Here is a 15487-nt window from a genome sequence, read left to right on the forward strand (position 1 = left end):
GAAGGTTTTATAAAATGGTCCTTAACTTTAATTAAAATCAGTGTTATAATTTTGGTTGTATCTATAACTATATTATAACCACAAATATCATCAACCAACAAAGCGTTGGTATTGTAGGATGATCAAAAGATCAAGGATTCGATTCCTGTGAGCGACATCTGTCAGGATAAACCAAAATCTTACTGGTTTTTTTTTTTGATCGGCAATTGTTGGTATGTTAGTTATTAATATGTTAGTATTTGTTGTGGGTGAGACTCCACCTTCAACCTCCTACACCCTACCATCAAACCACCCTTATAACTCCCATTTTTGTTGATGGTGAAACTCGAACTCACAACCTCCTGCACTCCATTCCTTATGACCGCCCTCTTCACCATCAGACCACCTAAACCCTAAACCCAAAATCTTACTGGTTAATATGAGGCTCTATAACATGATGAAGTTGGTTGATGGCCACCCACTTATTAGATAGGATGGAACAAAAAAGTAAAATGAAACTAAGTTTGGGTGTCTCATAGAATGAGAAAGTAGTAGGACAACATGTGTGGAGAGAGAGGGAGAAAGGGGACAAAAGTTTCATTGTTTTGTGAGAGAAGAAAGAGTGTGAGGATGGCCTAAAAATGACCCCGTGAGGAGTCTTTGGATGCATTCCAAAATCAAAACTAAACATCTTTTTATTGCTTTTCCTTCACTTCTTTCGATGCCCTATTTCATATATCACGAGCTCACCATTCTTCTTCCTTCATTCCCTACAACTCACAACTCAATTATGCTATTTTTTTGGTCTATATCTATATTAGATGAATATATAAAACGTATGATGTCTTGAAAGTTTAATATTTTTTTGGTACTACCAACGATATTCCCTCACTCTTTTGAGTAAGGAACTAATCACTTTCGGGTTCATGACTGTCCCTCCCAAGTATAGCTCTTAGGAAACGGATCCTTGATCTTTTGGTCATCCTAAGACTCTAACAGAACTTTAAACCACTTCGAATGAAAGTTTAATGAAGGAGCCCTCCATTCAGCATATTGTTAACTTAACGAAAATTGATATATGACTTTGGATTAATGGAACAAATTAATATACATCTAATTATTCGGATTGAGATGCTAACTCATGGAATTGTCTCATGGTTTAGCTATTTCATTATTTTTTCTTCCATAAATTTCTAATTCGTTGTAAATTCTCTATACCTTGAGTAGAATTTTAATAAAATTACTTTTGTTCATAAAAAAAAATTAAATGGTCATGTTGAATCACATCATGCTAGTACTTTTAATGAAATAAAATCAGATCACTTTAAAATGACACTCCATGTATCAAATATTTATAATTGGTTAACAAACTATTTTCTCTTAAATTATTAATAAAATTTATCATGTTTTGGACAATTGCATTTAGCATATAAAATGACACATGAAATGAACATGAGATTTGAGTACAGTCTAGCATTGACGCATATTCTGTAAATAAATGTGGTGAAAGAAACTCTACATAAATGAGCAAAGGTGGGAAACTCTAAAATATATAACAAAACAAAAATATTGATTGCACGTGACTGCTTTTACATAATTCGTATATTACTTTTCCTTCAAATAATATAATAAGAGAAACACATTTTCTAGTACATCATTTTTTCAAACACTTTTTTTAAGGTGGTCTCATGAGTAATCTAGATGTATCACCACCATTCATCTATCTTTATTTATATAAATTTTACACAAAAATTTAAAATATAATTATGATGCATCATGAAATTTCTCCTCACACAAGTTAACCTAAAGACAATTATGTAAAGAAACTTTTTTTTATCAGCAACAAATTTATTAATGATAAAAAGGAAAATTAGGATAACAATTAATACTTTAATCCACTTATGGTCCATAGAGAACTAATAAGGATGAATAAGGATGAAGATAATTTGGTAGCACCACGAGAAAAAATAAAATCATTGTAAGGTATTTTTAGAAGACTCCAAGAATTCAAATATATTAGTTTCAATATTTCATCCATGTGAAACATTGTGTTCTACAAAACGATCTTGTTTCTAACATTTTATATAGTCCGACTAGATACGAACTAATCGACATCCATTGCTCCTTATTTTTTTCTCCATCTGTATCATGTTAGCTTGTAATCTCGAAGTTAGTGTTAACTTCATCGCGGATAATAGAATTAAGGCCAAACCGAGAGTATAATTTTTACTAAACATTATAGGATTATGAGCAATAAAAACAAGTGGTTGATTGATTCATCCAACTCACGGCATAAAACACATTGTGATGAGATATTTACAAAAATAATTTGTCATGTAAGAAAAGGGTATTTTGGTAAGATAAGTGAGAATCTATGTAGTAATATTTGTTTGTGAAGAAATGGACATAGTCATGTGGGAAGAAAACACAAGATCATATGGATTTAAGAGCTCGTTCCCTTAGTCTTTTAAACAACCATAGAGATCTTCAAAGTTGATACCAAAAGAAAAATATCAGAGAAAAAGAAAAAAAGCATAAGGAGATAGAAAAAAAGAGCATAATAATATGGTTTCTAGAGAGCAAAAGAGAATAGCATTGCATGAGAAGCTTCAACTTCTTCGTTCTATTACTAACTCTCATGCTGTAATTCTCTCAATTATTTTTCTTATCTCTCTCTTTTCAATGGGTTTAATTTCCTCTATGAATATTTATTCCTACTGAAATCACTAAATTTTCTAAGCAAAAAGAATGTTTAGTTAGGAATTCAATCCTACCCTTTGATTATTTATTGTTCTTCTTACTTTTTTGTCAATTGAAATCATGGTTTCTTCTCCTTAATACCTTCATGAGTCTCTATCTAAAAGCCTTATGCTTTGGTAAAACATACTTTTTGGGAAGGGGTATTGATTGATAAAAAAATTGTTAATAAATCTTTACAGCTATGTTTATGCTATCATGATTGTTTTTTGAGAGAAAATTGAGACACTATTTAATATATTATTGACATTGAAAAGTGAAAAATATTTGATATATGTCACTTATACCAGTGTTTTAAATTATGATTATTGTTACGTTATATTTATTATAATTGTGAGAAAATATGATCAATATGACCACAATTGAAATTACGGAATGCAATTTAAAACACCTGTTTATATATATATATATATCAGATATTATAGGCATATGATGATTTTTGCTTGATGGATATAAACAGTATATTATGTAATAGTTTTTTTTTGCTTTCATGGTTATGGCAGTCAAGTAAAAGCTCGATCATAATTGATGCATCAAAGTATATCGAAAAGCTGAAGAAAAAAGTGGAGGGACTGAATATTCAAGACATGGCCACTGCACAAACTTCAACAGACCCAAATCATTTACCTATGGTACTTTATATTTTATATAAATGTGTACGATTTATGTATTGTCAGTATAAAGATTCATACATAATCAGTACATTATCTATCATTTATTTACATTACTTTTTCTGAAAAGCCAATAATAATAAAACATGAATGATGAATAATGCAGTGAGAGTATATAAAACTCATACTTCGTCGGTGTATAATTTTTTTCCTCATTTTAATATATACTACAATTGTAGTATGTTTGTGAATATTATATGGTATTTTTAATCCAAAATTTTGATTGTGGATGCATATATATATATATAGGTGACAGTAGAAACCCTAGGAAAGGGGTTTGTTGTTAATGTGATTTCATCAAAGAGGTGTCATGGTTTACTTGTTTACATATTGGAAGCCTTTGAAGAGATACATCTAAATGTGAAGGATGCTAGGGTTTCTTGTGCAGAAACTTTTCGATTTCAAGCACTTGGAGAAGTAAGATACATAATAGTTTATACATGCTTTTATTTATCTATTAATATGAGTTTATACATGCTTAATTAATAGTTTATACATGCTTAATTAATAGTTTATACATCTTAGTTCTTCTCTTTGTTGTTTTCTTACCTTTACCCTTAAAAAAAATTACTAGTTCAATAAGCATATCATTATGTGACTCTCTTATTAAATTATTCTGATATTCTTACGTCTTAGTGAAATTATACAAAACACATATTTTTTTTATACCTACACAGATCATCCTTATATATATATATATATTATACTAATTACCTTTGTACGAGAAATAAGTAAGATATTTTAAAAAAAATGAAATTATGGGTGTAATTAAGTTAAACAAAATACGATATATTGTCCAGACAAGTTGAAATAATATAATAATTTTCTTTAATATTTTTGGTCCGTTACAAACTGCATGAATAATTATAAAGAGATATTGTTTAAATCATTCTTATACTATATTTTAATGAACTAAAAATAAAGAAGTGATACCGACTCATATATTATTTGGACTTGTTTCCACGATTTGTTTACTTTAATTATATTTATCACTATTTTTTGTTTAAAAAATTACACTTATATATTCTATCAGGATAATAAATATAATATATGTATATAAATTAGTGAATTTTTATGTAGATATAAAAAAATAACAAATAATTTATATAATTTCACTTTTCTAACTTAATTCTTTCTATTATTACTCCTAATTGTTGGATAGATGTCGCATATTCAAAACTTTCTTGCCAGACTGCAATGGATTGACGTGTATGCATATTTTATTGTATATTATAATTAGCATTATTTTCTTAACATTTACCCCTTTTCTAAAAAAACTTTTTACACATGAATTTCATTTTGTAATGTATGTATACATATACAGATATTGTGGTACCATCATTTTGTAATATATAAATTATTATAAAAAAAGTAAATTATACCTCACACCTTGAGGTTTTGGAAAAAAAACTTGCTAACCATTAATTTTGTTGAAAGATTCAAATGAAATATTTCATTTAAAACCAAATAGTATAGTTGATAAATTGAAATGAAATATTAAAATAAATTATTTGCAATGGAAAAAAATGACCAGGCATGCTGAATAAAATAAGAAATCACACACAAAAAGTATTTGTTTTCAACGTATAACTGATGTACAAATATAATAATAAAACAATCTATAATTATATAACCGAGTTAAGTTCAAGTACATAAAGTTAAAATGAAAATAGAAGTACCACTACAAAATAAACAGTACATAAGTAAATTTAATTAAAAAATACATTAATTGATCCAAAATTACATATTCATAAATATTATTTGAATTTTTAAGAAAATTTTTAGAATAGCTAGAATATAACATCTATATGTTATTTTCTGTCTCGTGATCATGTATTCACGTGGAAGAGAAATCCTAGATACAAAAGTTATAAATGAAAATTCATAAATATGAATGGGTTTACTCATTATATTCATTTGTGTCAATCTTTATCCTTCATGTGCTTTTAAAAATATAATATGTATTAAGTTTACTAATCCAACATTACTCCTCATTTACATGCATATATGTCATTTAAATCTAGACATGGTGCATCAATTTTCACTTTATATTAAGTATGTGATAGCTTTCAACTTTACTCACATAATCATCCAAGGGTAAAAAATATTAGTAACACCTCTAATTTATTTTCTAGAGAGATGGATACAAACTTTTAATTTATTAATAAGTTCAATTAAGATTTATTTAATTTTACTTTTACAATGTTAATCATGTTCTTCTAACTATGATTACACTAGCTTATATGGTTCTACCTCTCTATATATATTTTGATGCATGAGAATGAAGGAAGAATTAATTAATGTTGTAACTTTGTAGAATGAAGAACAAGATGAGCATATTGATGTAGAAGCTGTGGAAGAAGCAATGGGACAAGCAATAAAGAATTGGAATCAAAGTAGTGATCAACAATAGTCAGAAACAAATTAAATTAAACCAAGTCTCCTTAATTATATATATTTATGTTATTTATATATCTTCTATCTCCATCTTTATTGATGAAGTTCATGCGTACGAGTCGCGGAAAGCTCTCATTGGAGGGGAATAAAATACTACAGGGTATTTAAGCTGGTAGGTGACATGCTCAGTGTATTCATGGACCGGAGAGGTTGCATGTCAGGACTGGGGTGTTACTGGTGACACGCTCGGTATATTCATGCACCTAGGAGGTCGTATGTTAGAACTGGATTGTTACATCTTCTATCTCCATCTTTATTGATAAAGGTATCAAGCTTCCACAAGTTAGCTTCTAAATTGATGGTGTTTTCAATTTAGCAATTTTTTATAGGTGTGGATTTCCTTCAACACTCCTTAAAGGAGGATTGGAATATTATCTACTTTGATACTAAATCTAATAGTTTATTAATAAAATCTTCTTTTTTTTTGCAAAAAAAATGTTTTTTTTAATACAAATATAGCTGGTACTCAGAGGGGGAATAAGAGGATTAACAAAATCTACATATATCAACCATCTATATAAAAATAGTACACATAAAATATTTGTATGCATTTGCACCCATATCTTAGTATATATGTATAGTTCTTCAAAATAGGTCACTTAAATTATACTATTGAATATGGTTGATATTATTATATTCCATAAAAACAAAACTATTACATTCATCATCTAAGTTATCTTTTCTTTTTTTTTGTACATCTAAGTTATCTTTTGAATGCAACTAAGTTGCACAAATTTTTTCTTTCAAATAAATCTAATAAATTTTCAACATTGTATGAATATATCTTTCCCCAGTGTCATCATAATACCATTAAAAATATACATGTGGCAAATTAAAAAGGTAGACATGGCAAACAAATAAACCCACTTGTGCACTTTTTAACAATGTTATAATATTTGTCATTGTTAACCGAAAAATTGATCATTAAATTATTAAATTATTGCAAACAAATATAAAAGATTGTTGAATCCATCAAAATTCACTTGATACTAGTCTTCTAATTAAAAATTGTTATTTTAAGTTGGTTTTAAAAAACATTTGGTTGGTTTGTTTGGTTAACTGATTACTAACTAATTTATTAAACTATTTGGAATAAATGTGTTGTGATTGAATTTTACTACTCAATGTCAATACATACTTGAATAAATGTGTTAGGATTGAATTTTACTACTCACTATCAATACACACTTGACTCGGAAACAGTAATTCATATAGCAATGATTCTTTCATACAAAGGACCTCAATGATACTAAAAATTAATGTATTAGTCAATTTAGTAGCTCGTGAATAAAAGTTTTGTGTCTAACAACATTATACACAAAACGAAGAATTATGACCCACAAAACATATCTCTATATCTAATAGTGTAAGCATGTGAAATTGAGTTTTAATGTAACACACCAAATATACTAATTGTCAATGTCTTGACCATATTAGTAATTTACCAAAATAGCTCTACGTCATTAACTAAATTAATAAGATGAAGATATGAATCCTTAATCATATCTATATGTCTAGTAGTCTATTTTAATAAGTTTGAGAGTTATTTAGTTATTGAATTAGATATAAATCCTTTCGGTGTGTGGTTATCTCTCCCAATAAATATGGTTCCCAAGAATCAAACTCTTAACTTTTTGGTTTTTCTAGGGATCTAACAACCCTTAACCACTAGACAACGTCTTATTAGTATAGAAATTAATATATATAAATGTAAGATATTATCTTAAACATTATCCAAATATATATTATACTAAGTGTTCATATTCCAAAACATTGTCACCTTATCATAACTACATCTCAATGTACATTTGTTTAGAAAACCATTTCATGCACTAATATAAATATGCATTTATTTAATCCAGATCATAGCCATTGCAATTGCCTATGCAGTTGAAGTTAGAAGAATGCATGTTATAAGAACTAACCATGTAATTGGTGCTAAAGATAATGTCCCTATGAGCATTTTTGGTTATTGCCTCAATATGTTCTAATTGGGATAGCATATCTGTTCAATGCCATTGGATTGCTGGAGTTTTTCTATGACCAATCCCCACATGACATGCAAAGTCTTGGAACAATTTTTGTGGTGGAATTTTTTTTATCGACAATCGTTCGTATATTAATATTTGTTGTGGGCGAGACTCGAATCTTCCATTTCCTTCACTCTATCCCGAACCATTAAACTACCTTATAACTTCTTTTTTTATTTTTTAAATTTGTTACGGATAAAACTCGAACTCATAACCTCATTTACTTCATTCCTTAAACTCTTTCACCTTAAACTTGACTAGAATTGGTGTTGGGAACTTCTTGAATAGCTTTTTGGTAACTACTATTGATAAAATAACAGGAAGGGGTGAGATAAATTACTCTTAAAGAATAGTTTAGTGCACGAAACCGCCACTTAGTGGAGTATGGGAGTGTAGATATTATTTGAATTTAATTGGCCCAACTATAATTTTTTAACCTTTTGTTTTTAGGTAAGTTGGATCCAAATAAATTCATATACATAAGTTTGTGTAGAATCTATGAAAAAGATATTCATAAATATCCTCACTACACCATGTATGATATTTTGTAAATATTGTGTGAGCAATGTTGTTTTTTCTTTTCCTGCTTTTGCTAATAGAATTTCATGTGTACATGCTATAATTCAGTCTTTTTTTCAGACATTCCTCTTCATTTTTGTGTTGGTAAGCATTGATGAAAATTCAACAGTATATTTTTCATAAAAAAAAAGCAGTTTTATGAAAATTTATGTCATGAAAACTCCCTTAATTTTCTCATTCCTGCATATATATGCACCCCTTATAACTTCATAGAATCCAAATTCTTAACTAATAAATAGGAAGGTCATGATTTAGTTCATTTTTTTATACTGTCAAGAGTATCCCTCACCTTTTTGGGTAATTAACTAATCTATTTTGGGGTTTGCATCTGCCCCTCCCAATAAGCGTCATCTTCGACTTTGGGGATCTAGTAGGGTCTTACATCACTAGACCATGTATGATTTAGTTCATTTGTTAAGAATAGAAGTTTGATTTAACTTGGGAGTTTAAGCCAATAACATTGATAAGGATGGCAAGTAACATTTCAATATCAGCAATACATACTCAAACAAAACCTTGAAGAATATATTGCTATAGTATATGTGTCAAACAGTGAAAACTTTTTCACAAAACAAGTTCCACTTGAACTTTTCCTTTCTTGCTAACTTTGTTGCTAACTTGTGTAGCATTTGGACTAACAGAGAGGTTTCAACCACCGGGGAGTTCCATTGTTACTAAGATATGGGAAAATGGATGGGGATCACCTGTCACCTTTCCTGTCCCACTTGGTGTCCCCACCCAATTAAAAAATCTAGTTTAATTAAAAAGAAATCTTATAATAATAAATTAATATTTTCACATTATTGTATAAAGTCTGATTGGCTTGGTATATAGGGACATGATTATCTTGGGACAGAACATCCTTGTCCTGAGAAAATTGGAGAGGCACAAGTGAGACACCACATCTTGAACCACAACCTTAAGGCATTAGTTTCATGGGCATTTTCCACTTATAAATTCTTTTACTCTTACGTCCTACCTCATATCCAATGTGAAATTTCAGACTTGAATAAACCCAACAATATTATAGAATAGTATAAAGCTATTGCTTTTCACCTTGCCAAGCAAAACCATTTATAATAAGGATGATATGGTGTAATGGAATCTCAGAATTCAGCAAGCAATATCAAGCAAAACCATTTATAATATTGTATAAATATCAACAAATCAATTATAATAGTAAGCAATTCAGATAATGAATTAATCAAAGAATCTTTAAGGAGTACATATCCATAGAAGCTAAAGCTATTGCTTTTCACCTTGCCAAACCCAAACAATAGCTTTGAGATTTGGTCTTATATCTTCCTTCAATATCTTCTGGTATTCTAATGTATCACCACATAATTTCTTCATCTCAACCAAATAGAAAGATTCAGTGAACTCAAATATTTCAACATCAATTGAAAGTTGTCCTTTTCTACCTTCCTTGGACCTCTCCAATTTCAACAACCCCCCGTCTTTTTTCGCTATCGTCATCTTCAAAACGCGAGCGATATCCTCCAATGTAGACATGATTGATGAGGCAGAGTTCATGGACGTAAACTTGACATTATCTTCGTCACCATTGTTTGCGAAAAGGCCAGTCAAGTCTAGCCCGGCAGACAGCGAAATTATATCAAAAGCGTTTAAATAGGTAGGTTTAACCAATGCTTGATTTTCCTCAACATCACTACTTTGGTTCTCGCACACACCAAAAACATTATCTGAATCAACCGAAGACGAAGACGAGGCCACATTTATAAGCCTGTTTTCCATTTTATCAGGTTTAGAGTTGAATCCTTTTTTAAACCAGGAACTTTCCATAACTTTAGTTGTGGATATCCTAGTATGTGGATTTGGATCAAGGATTTTTGCTATTAATCTGCGCGATTCAAACGAAAACCAGTTCGGACATTTATATTTTGCCTTGCCAATTTTCTTATAAAGTGCCATAAGATTCAGATCATAAAATGGTAAGTGGCCAGACAAAAGAACATATAAGATCACACCACATGACCATAAATCGGATTTCGCACCATCGTAACCCCTTCTACTAATAACCTCAGGAGCAACATATGCAGGAGTTCCACAAACTGTACTCAACATGCTTTCTTGGTGATGAGATTCAACAAGTGCACTCAATCCGAAATCCGCTACCTTGAGAACTCCATTCTCATCCAAAAGCAAATTTTCCGGCTTCAAATCCCTGTGATAAACACCCTTACTGTGGCAATAATCAACAGCACTGATCAATTGTTGAACGTACTTCCTAGCAATATCCTCATGGATTCTACCTTTGGCTACCTTGTTGAAAAGCTCACCCCCTTTAGCATACTCTATGATGAAGTAAATCTTGGTTTTTGTGGCCAAAACCTCATAAAGTTGCAACACATTTGGGTGTTTAACCAATTTCATTATAGATATCTCTCTCTTTGTTTGATCCACTAGACCAACTTTCAGAACTTTCTCTTTGTCAAACACCTTAATGGCGACATTATCACCGGTTTTAAGGTCCCTTGCATGGTAAACCTTTGCAAAGTTTCCTTGGCCTAAAAGTCTTCCAAATTCATACTTCTGCATCAAAACACTCCCCCTTTTCTCCATTTCAGACACAAACCCTGAAACACAAATTAAGTACCCTACTTCATAATTATTTATTAGTTTCGGGGTTTCTAAGCAAAGAACAATTCTTTGTCAGAAATCTCCTTCACCTTGAATACATGCTGCTATAGTGTTATCAATTCAAAATTTCAAATGCTCTCTTCCTAAAAGTGAGAAATAATGGCACTTCAAATTAAGAAAAACATATAGAATATGATGATGAAAATGTTGAATAGTAATAACATATAGAAATTCATTGAGATAATCAAGTAAAGTGCAAAAGGGTACTAGAAAAATCTTGAATTTGACACAATCACAAGGTTATAACACAATGAAATGATCATCTGAAAAACAAAAACAGATAAATAAAGCAAAACCAAAAGGAACCTGTCTAGTTTCTCTTGATTGATCATCCATATAAAAATATAACATAAGTTTATATAACTAAGCAAAATATTGAAAAAAATCACTAGAATTATGAGAATAATAAGCATAAGGAAATGACATAAAACTAATGAAAAATGAAGATAGAGAAAAAGAAAGCATTACCTTTTGAAGAGAAAGGAAAGAATGGAAGAAATGGAAACTTTGAAGAGTAGAGGCATAATGTTATATACAAAGAATCAAAGTAAAGTTGTGTTGGGGTTCCACTTTTACTTCAAAATTGGTCCATGTAAGACATGTTAGATCTCTAGTATAATTAAAAAGTCAAAGATTCAATTGCTGTGAATAATATTTGTTAGGAAGTGTAACCACGAATCCGAAAAAAATTAGTTTTTTTACCATAAGTTGAGGGAATATCATTGTAGTACCAAAAAAAAGTTTATTTGTACCATGCAAATAATATCTTATTTTGTTAAGTTCTTTTATTTGTAGATCAAAATGTTGTCACTTTATACATTTAACTCTGATCTCCATTTTTTTAGAAATCTTATTTCACCATAATAAATTAACTAAAAGTCTTCATAAGAATATATCATTATTCTTTTTTATATATGTTTTGATGTACATAAAACATTTTCCTAATTTTTATACCCATTTTAACATTTTTTTTGAGGAAAAAAATTCATAAATTCATAGATAATATGCTATTAAAAGTGTATCAAAAAAAGTTGTGTGATAAAAAAAAACAAGAGAATAAAGTATCTACTAATATAAGGAGATAAATTATCTCATTCCGGTCATTAAAATCATGACATGTGTTTTATTTAATCATTTTCTATAAAAATATTTCTAAAACTAAACAAAATAATACATATATCATATTTTTATTGACTAGATGAGATAAGTTATCTTCTGCAGAAGATATACTTTATGACATGTGTATTATTTTGTTTAATTTTAAAAATAGTTTTATAAAAAATGATTAAATAAGACACCTATTATAATTTTAATGGTGGTAATGAGATAACTTGTCTCTTGATATATTTTATAATCCTATTCTTAAAAACAATGTTATTGGTACCTTTCAAAAAAGAGAGTTTGTGGGTTTTTGACACCTTAGAATCTCTTGAGCAAATGATGTGATCAAGCATTAAAACTAGAGCGTAAAATGTGTATACTAATAATGTAAAAATTTATACACAGTCAGTATATCGTCTACTATTTATTTGCATTATTTATTTAAAAGTTAATAATAATTAAAATTAACGGTAAATGATACATTGACAGTGTAAATATTTACATAATTGGTTTATATATCTTTTTCTCTTAAAACTAAGGCATTCTCTCGCTATCTAAGGTGTGCACTTGATTGCTAGGTGGCACCACCTAAAAAGGTGAGGCAACAATTTTGATTTTTATTCAAAATACAAAATTAAGTTAATAATGGCGATTAATGTATTATGCATTCCTACTATTACAATATGGTGGTAAAAATAAACATTTAACTTGCTTTTATGTAAGTCTATATATACACAAAAGTCTATATATACCACTTTGTTCTTAAAAATATAATATATTTATAACAATTAACATATTTAGTCACATTAGTTTGTTTTTGGAAGGAATGCTTGAGAGTATTTCATTGTTATGAATTATTATTTTTATTTTCATTCTTTTTAAAAGTTAACTCGCAAATAAACTCTAAATCTCCCAATTTTACATACCCTCACACTGAAGTATTCCGCAAGACAATGACATTTATATTCTTTAATTTTAGCTTTAAAATACACTACAAAATACAACTTGTATCTTCATTAATTGTGAGAAGTCTTATTCATTTTTTTCGGGTATCGCCATAACAGTGTTATGGATATCAAAATTATGCTAATAGATGTCTCATGTATATATATGGTAAATCAAATATGTTATTTCACTACCTAAGAGGTTGATCTTCAGCATTTTAACAAGATCTTGTGGTATGCTATATACTATCAATTTTTTTGGTATAGATTTTTTCAGCACTCAACAATTTAATCTTGTGGGGTATAGTGATTCAAGTAAGGTAGGGTAGGGTGCCCTTTAAGACAAAAATTAGTCAGGCTTCACTATGAGGCAATTACTTTTTGGGGTAGATGAGTTATGTTGGCTAGGAATTTTCTAAGTTAACTAAATCACTTTATTCAAGACTTTTTTTCTCATTCATTGTGACAATTTATCAGCTGCCCTTCTGTTTCAAGAATCTTGAAATTGATCACAATTTTGTTGAAATAGTATATTCCAATACGTCATTTGATTCACGTAGCCGATTTCACCTAATGAGATAAAGACTTGATTGTTGTTGTAGTATATTCCAATACAAGAATGTTGTAGCTGGTATGTTCTAGTCCAACAAGGCTTTTGAAATAACAATAAGCAACCTCTCAGGTACAACGTTGTTTTATGCATTTAAAAAGATACAGGAGTTAAGTTACCACATCATGTCCACAAAACTTTGTGCAAAATATAAAGACACAAATTATTTTGCTTGATTTTGCCAAATCTATGGTGCTATGAAATAAATTAAAACATAAACTGATAACTTACTTTGGAACCTGGGTAGTATAATAAACTCAATGTGATACTTTATGAGACTCTCCTACTACCAAATAGACTAGTATTTTGGGATGTACTCTCCTCGTGTGTTTAAGTGGTGTTTTTGTTCAGAATTGTGTCAGAAAAGGGCTACATATATGCTGGATTCAGGTATATTATCAAATACTAATAGATGAGTGAAACCGCTAAAAGAGAAAAGACTATGTCAGGTTAGTGTCAATAGAGTGAAAGTCATCGTGGACGTCCTCCCTTAAAGGGGCAGCAATTTTAGGAGTCTCACATTGAGTAGTATAGCAAACTCAATATAGTACTTAAACCGTGAGATTCTCCCCCTAATAGACTAGTCATTTGGGTTGAGTTCTTCTCATGTATTTAATTCCTAATATCGACCCTCTAAAAATATGATTCGTATTCAGCCAAAAAAAACTCATACTATTTTGAGTACATATGCATGTGTCCTATGAGTGATAGTATAGTCAACAACAACAGCATGACCAAAATCTGAATGTGAGGCCTAGATTGATTTCATAATTTATAAATATTTTTTATTTAAAAATAAGAGTAAATACCCATTTTAGTTTTTCATATTTTTCGACTTTACCATTTTAGTCCTCCAAAAAAATAAAATACCTAAAATGGTCCCCAAAAATCTCAAATGTGAGTCGAATTAGTCCCTTTTGGCATGTTTTATAACTTTGGTATGGACTAATTTGACCCCAAAAGGACTAATTTGACCTACATTTGAAATTTCTGGCAACCATTTTAGGTCATTTATTGTTTAAAGGACTAAACTGGTAAGGTCGAAAAATATAAGAGACTAAAATAGGTATTTACTCTAGAAATAATTTAAAGTCTATCCCATTAATTTTTTTAAAGTCATATATCACAATCTCCTCTGATATTGAATCCTCCGGCACCAAAGAGGAACCAAATTAATGAAATTTAGATTTGAGCACTTGTGCTATGCCTCACTAACACACACTTGTCACTTTAATGTTAAACATGTGCACTTGACATTATGCTAAGCCTCATTAACACATCAACTAATAGAAGGACTAACTTGTTATAAAGTTGTCACTTTCCCATACCAATTTGCTTAGACACATATTTTTCAGGACCAAAGCAACACAAGCAGTCACTTTCAGGGACCAAATTGTATATTAATCTATGAAATTTTATTGTCTTAAAGAACATCTTAGCACTAAGTATGCTGCATAAGTATCAAAGACATGTCATTGATGTTTGATCCTTTGGTATTTTATTGTGAACTAAGTGACTATGTCACATCATAAATCCTAATTGCTGTGATCCATGTTTTATCAGAGTGTACACTACAAGTTAATTTTCAGAATGTCTGCAATATTAATGGAGCAAGAAACTTGCCCAAATGTAATAATTATATTATGTTAGTAGAATAAGTTTTAATATGTCAGTTTTTTTATGGTAAGTGAGATTTGA

The 15487-nt window shown here is 29.6% G+C and overlaps 2 protein-coding genes across 6 annotated transcripts; one reads left to right on the forward strand and one right to left on the reverse strand.

Moving 5' to 3' along the window:
* On the forward strand, positions 2375–6146 carry LOC109326242. 4 transcript variants are annotated; one of them, XM_019558947.1, is made up of 4 exons: positions 2375–2622; positions 3240–3368; positions 3657–3827; positions 5725–6146. In XM_019558947.1, exons 1-4 carry the CDS (start codon positions 2545–2547, stop codon positions 5818–5820), a joined length of 474 nt encoding a protein of 157 aa, XP_019414492.1. In that variant the 5' UTR covers positions 2375–2544; the 3' UTR covers positions 5821–6146. The 4 variants fall into 4 exon arrangements, with proteins under 4 accessions (XP_019414492.1, XP_019414493.1, XP_019414490.1 ...); XM_019558948.1 differs by having other exon boundaries at positions 3657–3824; XM_019558945.1 differs by having other exon boundaries at positions 2388–2622; positions 3237–3368.
* On the reverse strand, positions 9599–11685 carry LOC109326114 (CBL-interacting protein kinase 18-like). 2 transcript variants are annotated; one of them, XM_019558782.1, is made up of 3 exons: positions 11603–11667; positions 11164–11217; positions 9599–11070 (listed from the first exon to the last, which is right to left on the reverse strand). In XM_019558782.1, the coding sequence occupies exon 3, from the start codon at positions 11054–11056 to the stop codon at positions 9719–9721; it is 1338 nt and encodes a 445-aa protein (XP_019414327.1). In that variant the 5' UTR covers positions 11057–11070; positions 11164–11217; positions 11603–11667; the 3' UTR covers positions 9599–9718. The 2 variants fall into 2 exon arrangements, with proteins under 2 accessions (XP_019414327.1, XP_019414326.1); XM_019558781.1 differs by lacking the exon at positions 11164–11217 and having other exon boundaries at positions 11603–11685.

Source organism: Lupinus angustifolius, chromosome LG14 (assembly GCF_001865875.1).
Source record: "Lupinus angustifolius cultivar Tanjil chromosome LG14, LupAngTanjil_v1.0, whole genome shotgun sequence".
Lineage (NCBI taxonomy): Eukaryota > Viridiplantae > Streptophyta > Magnoliopsida > Fabales > Fabaceae > Lupinus > Lupinus angustifolius.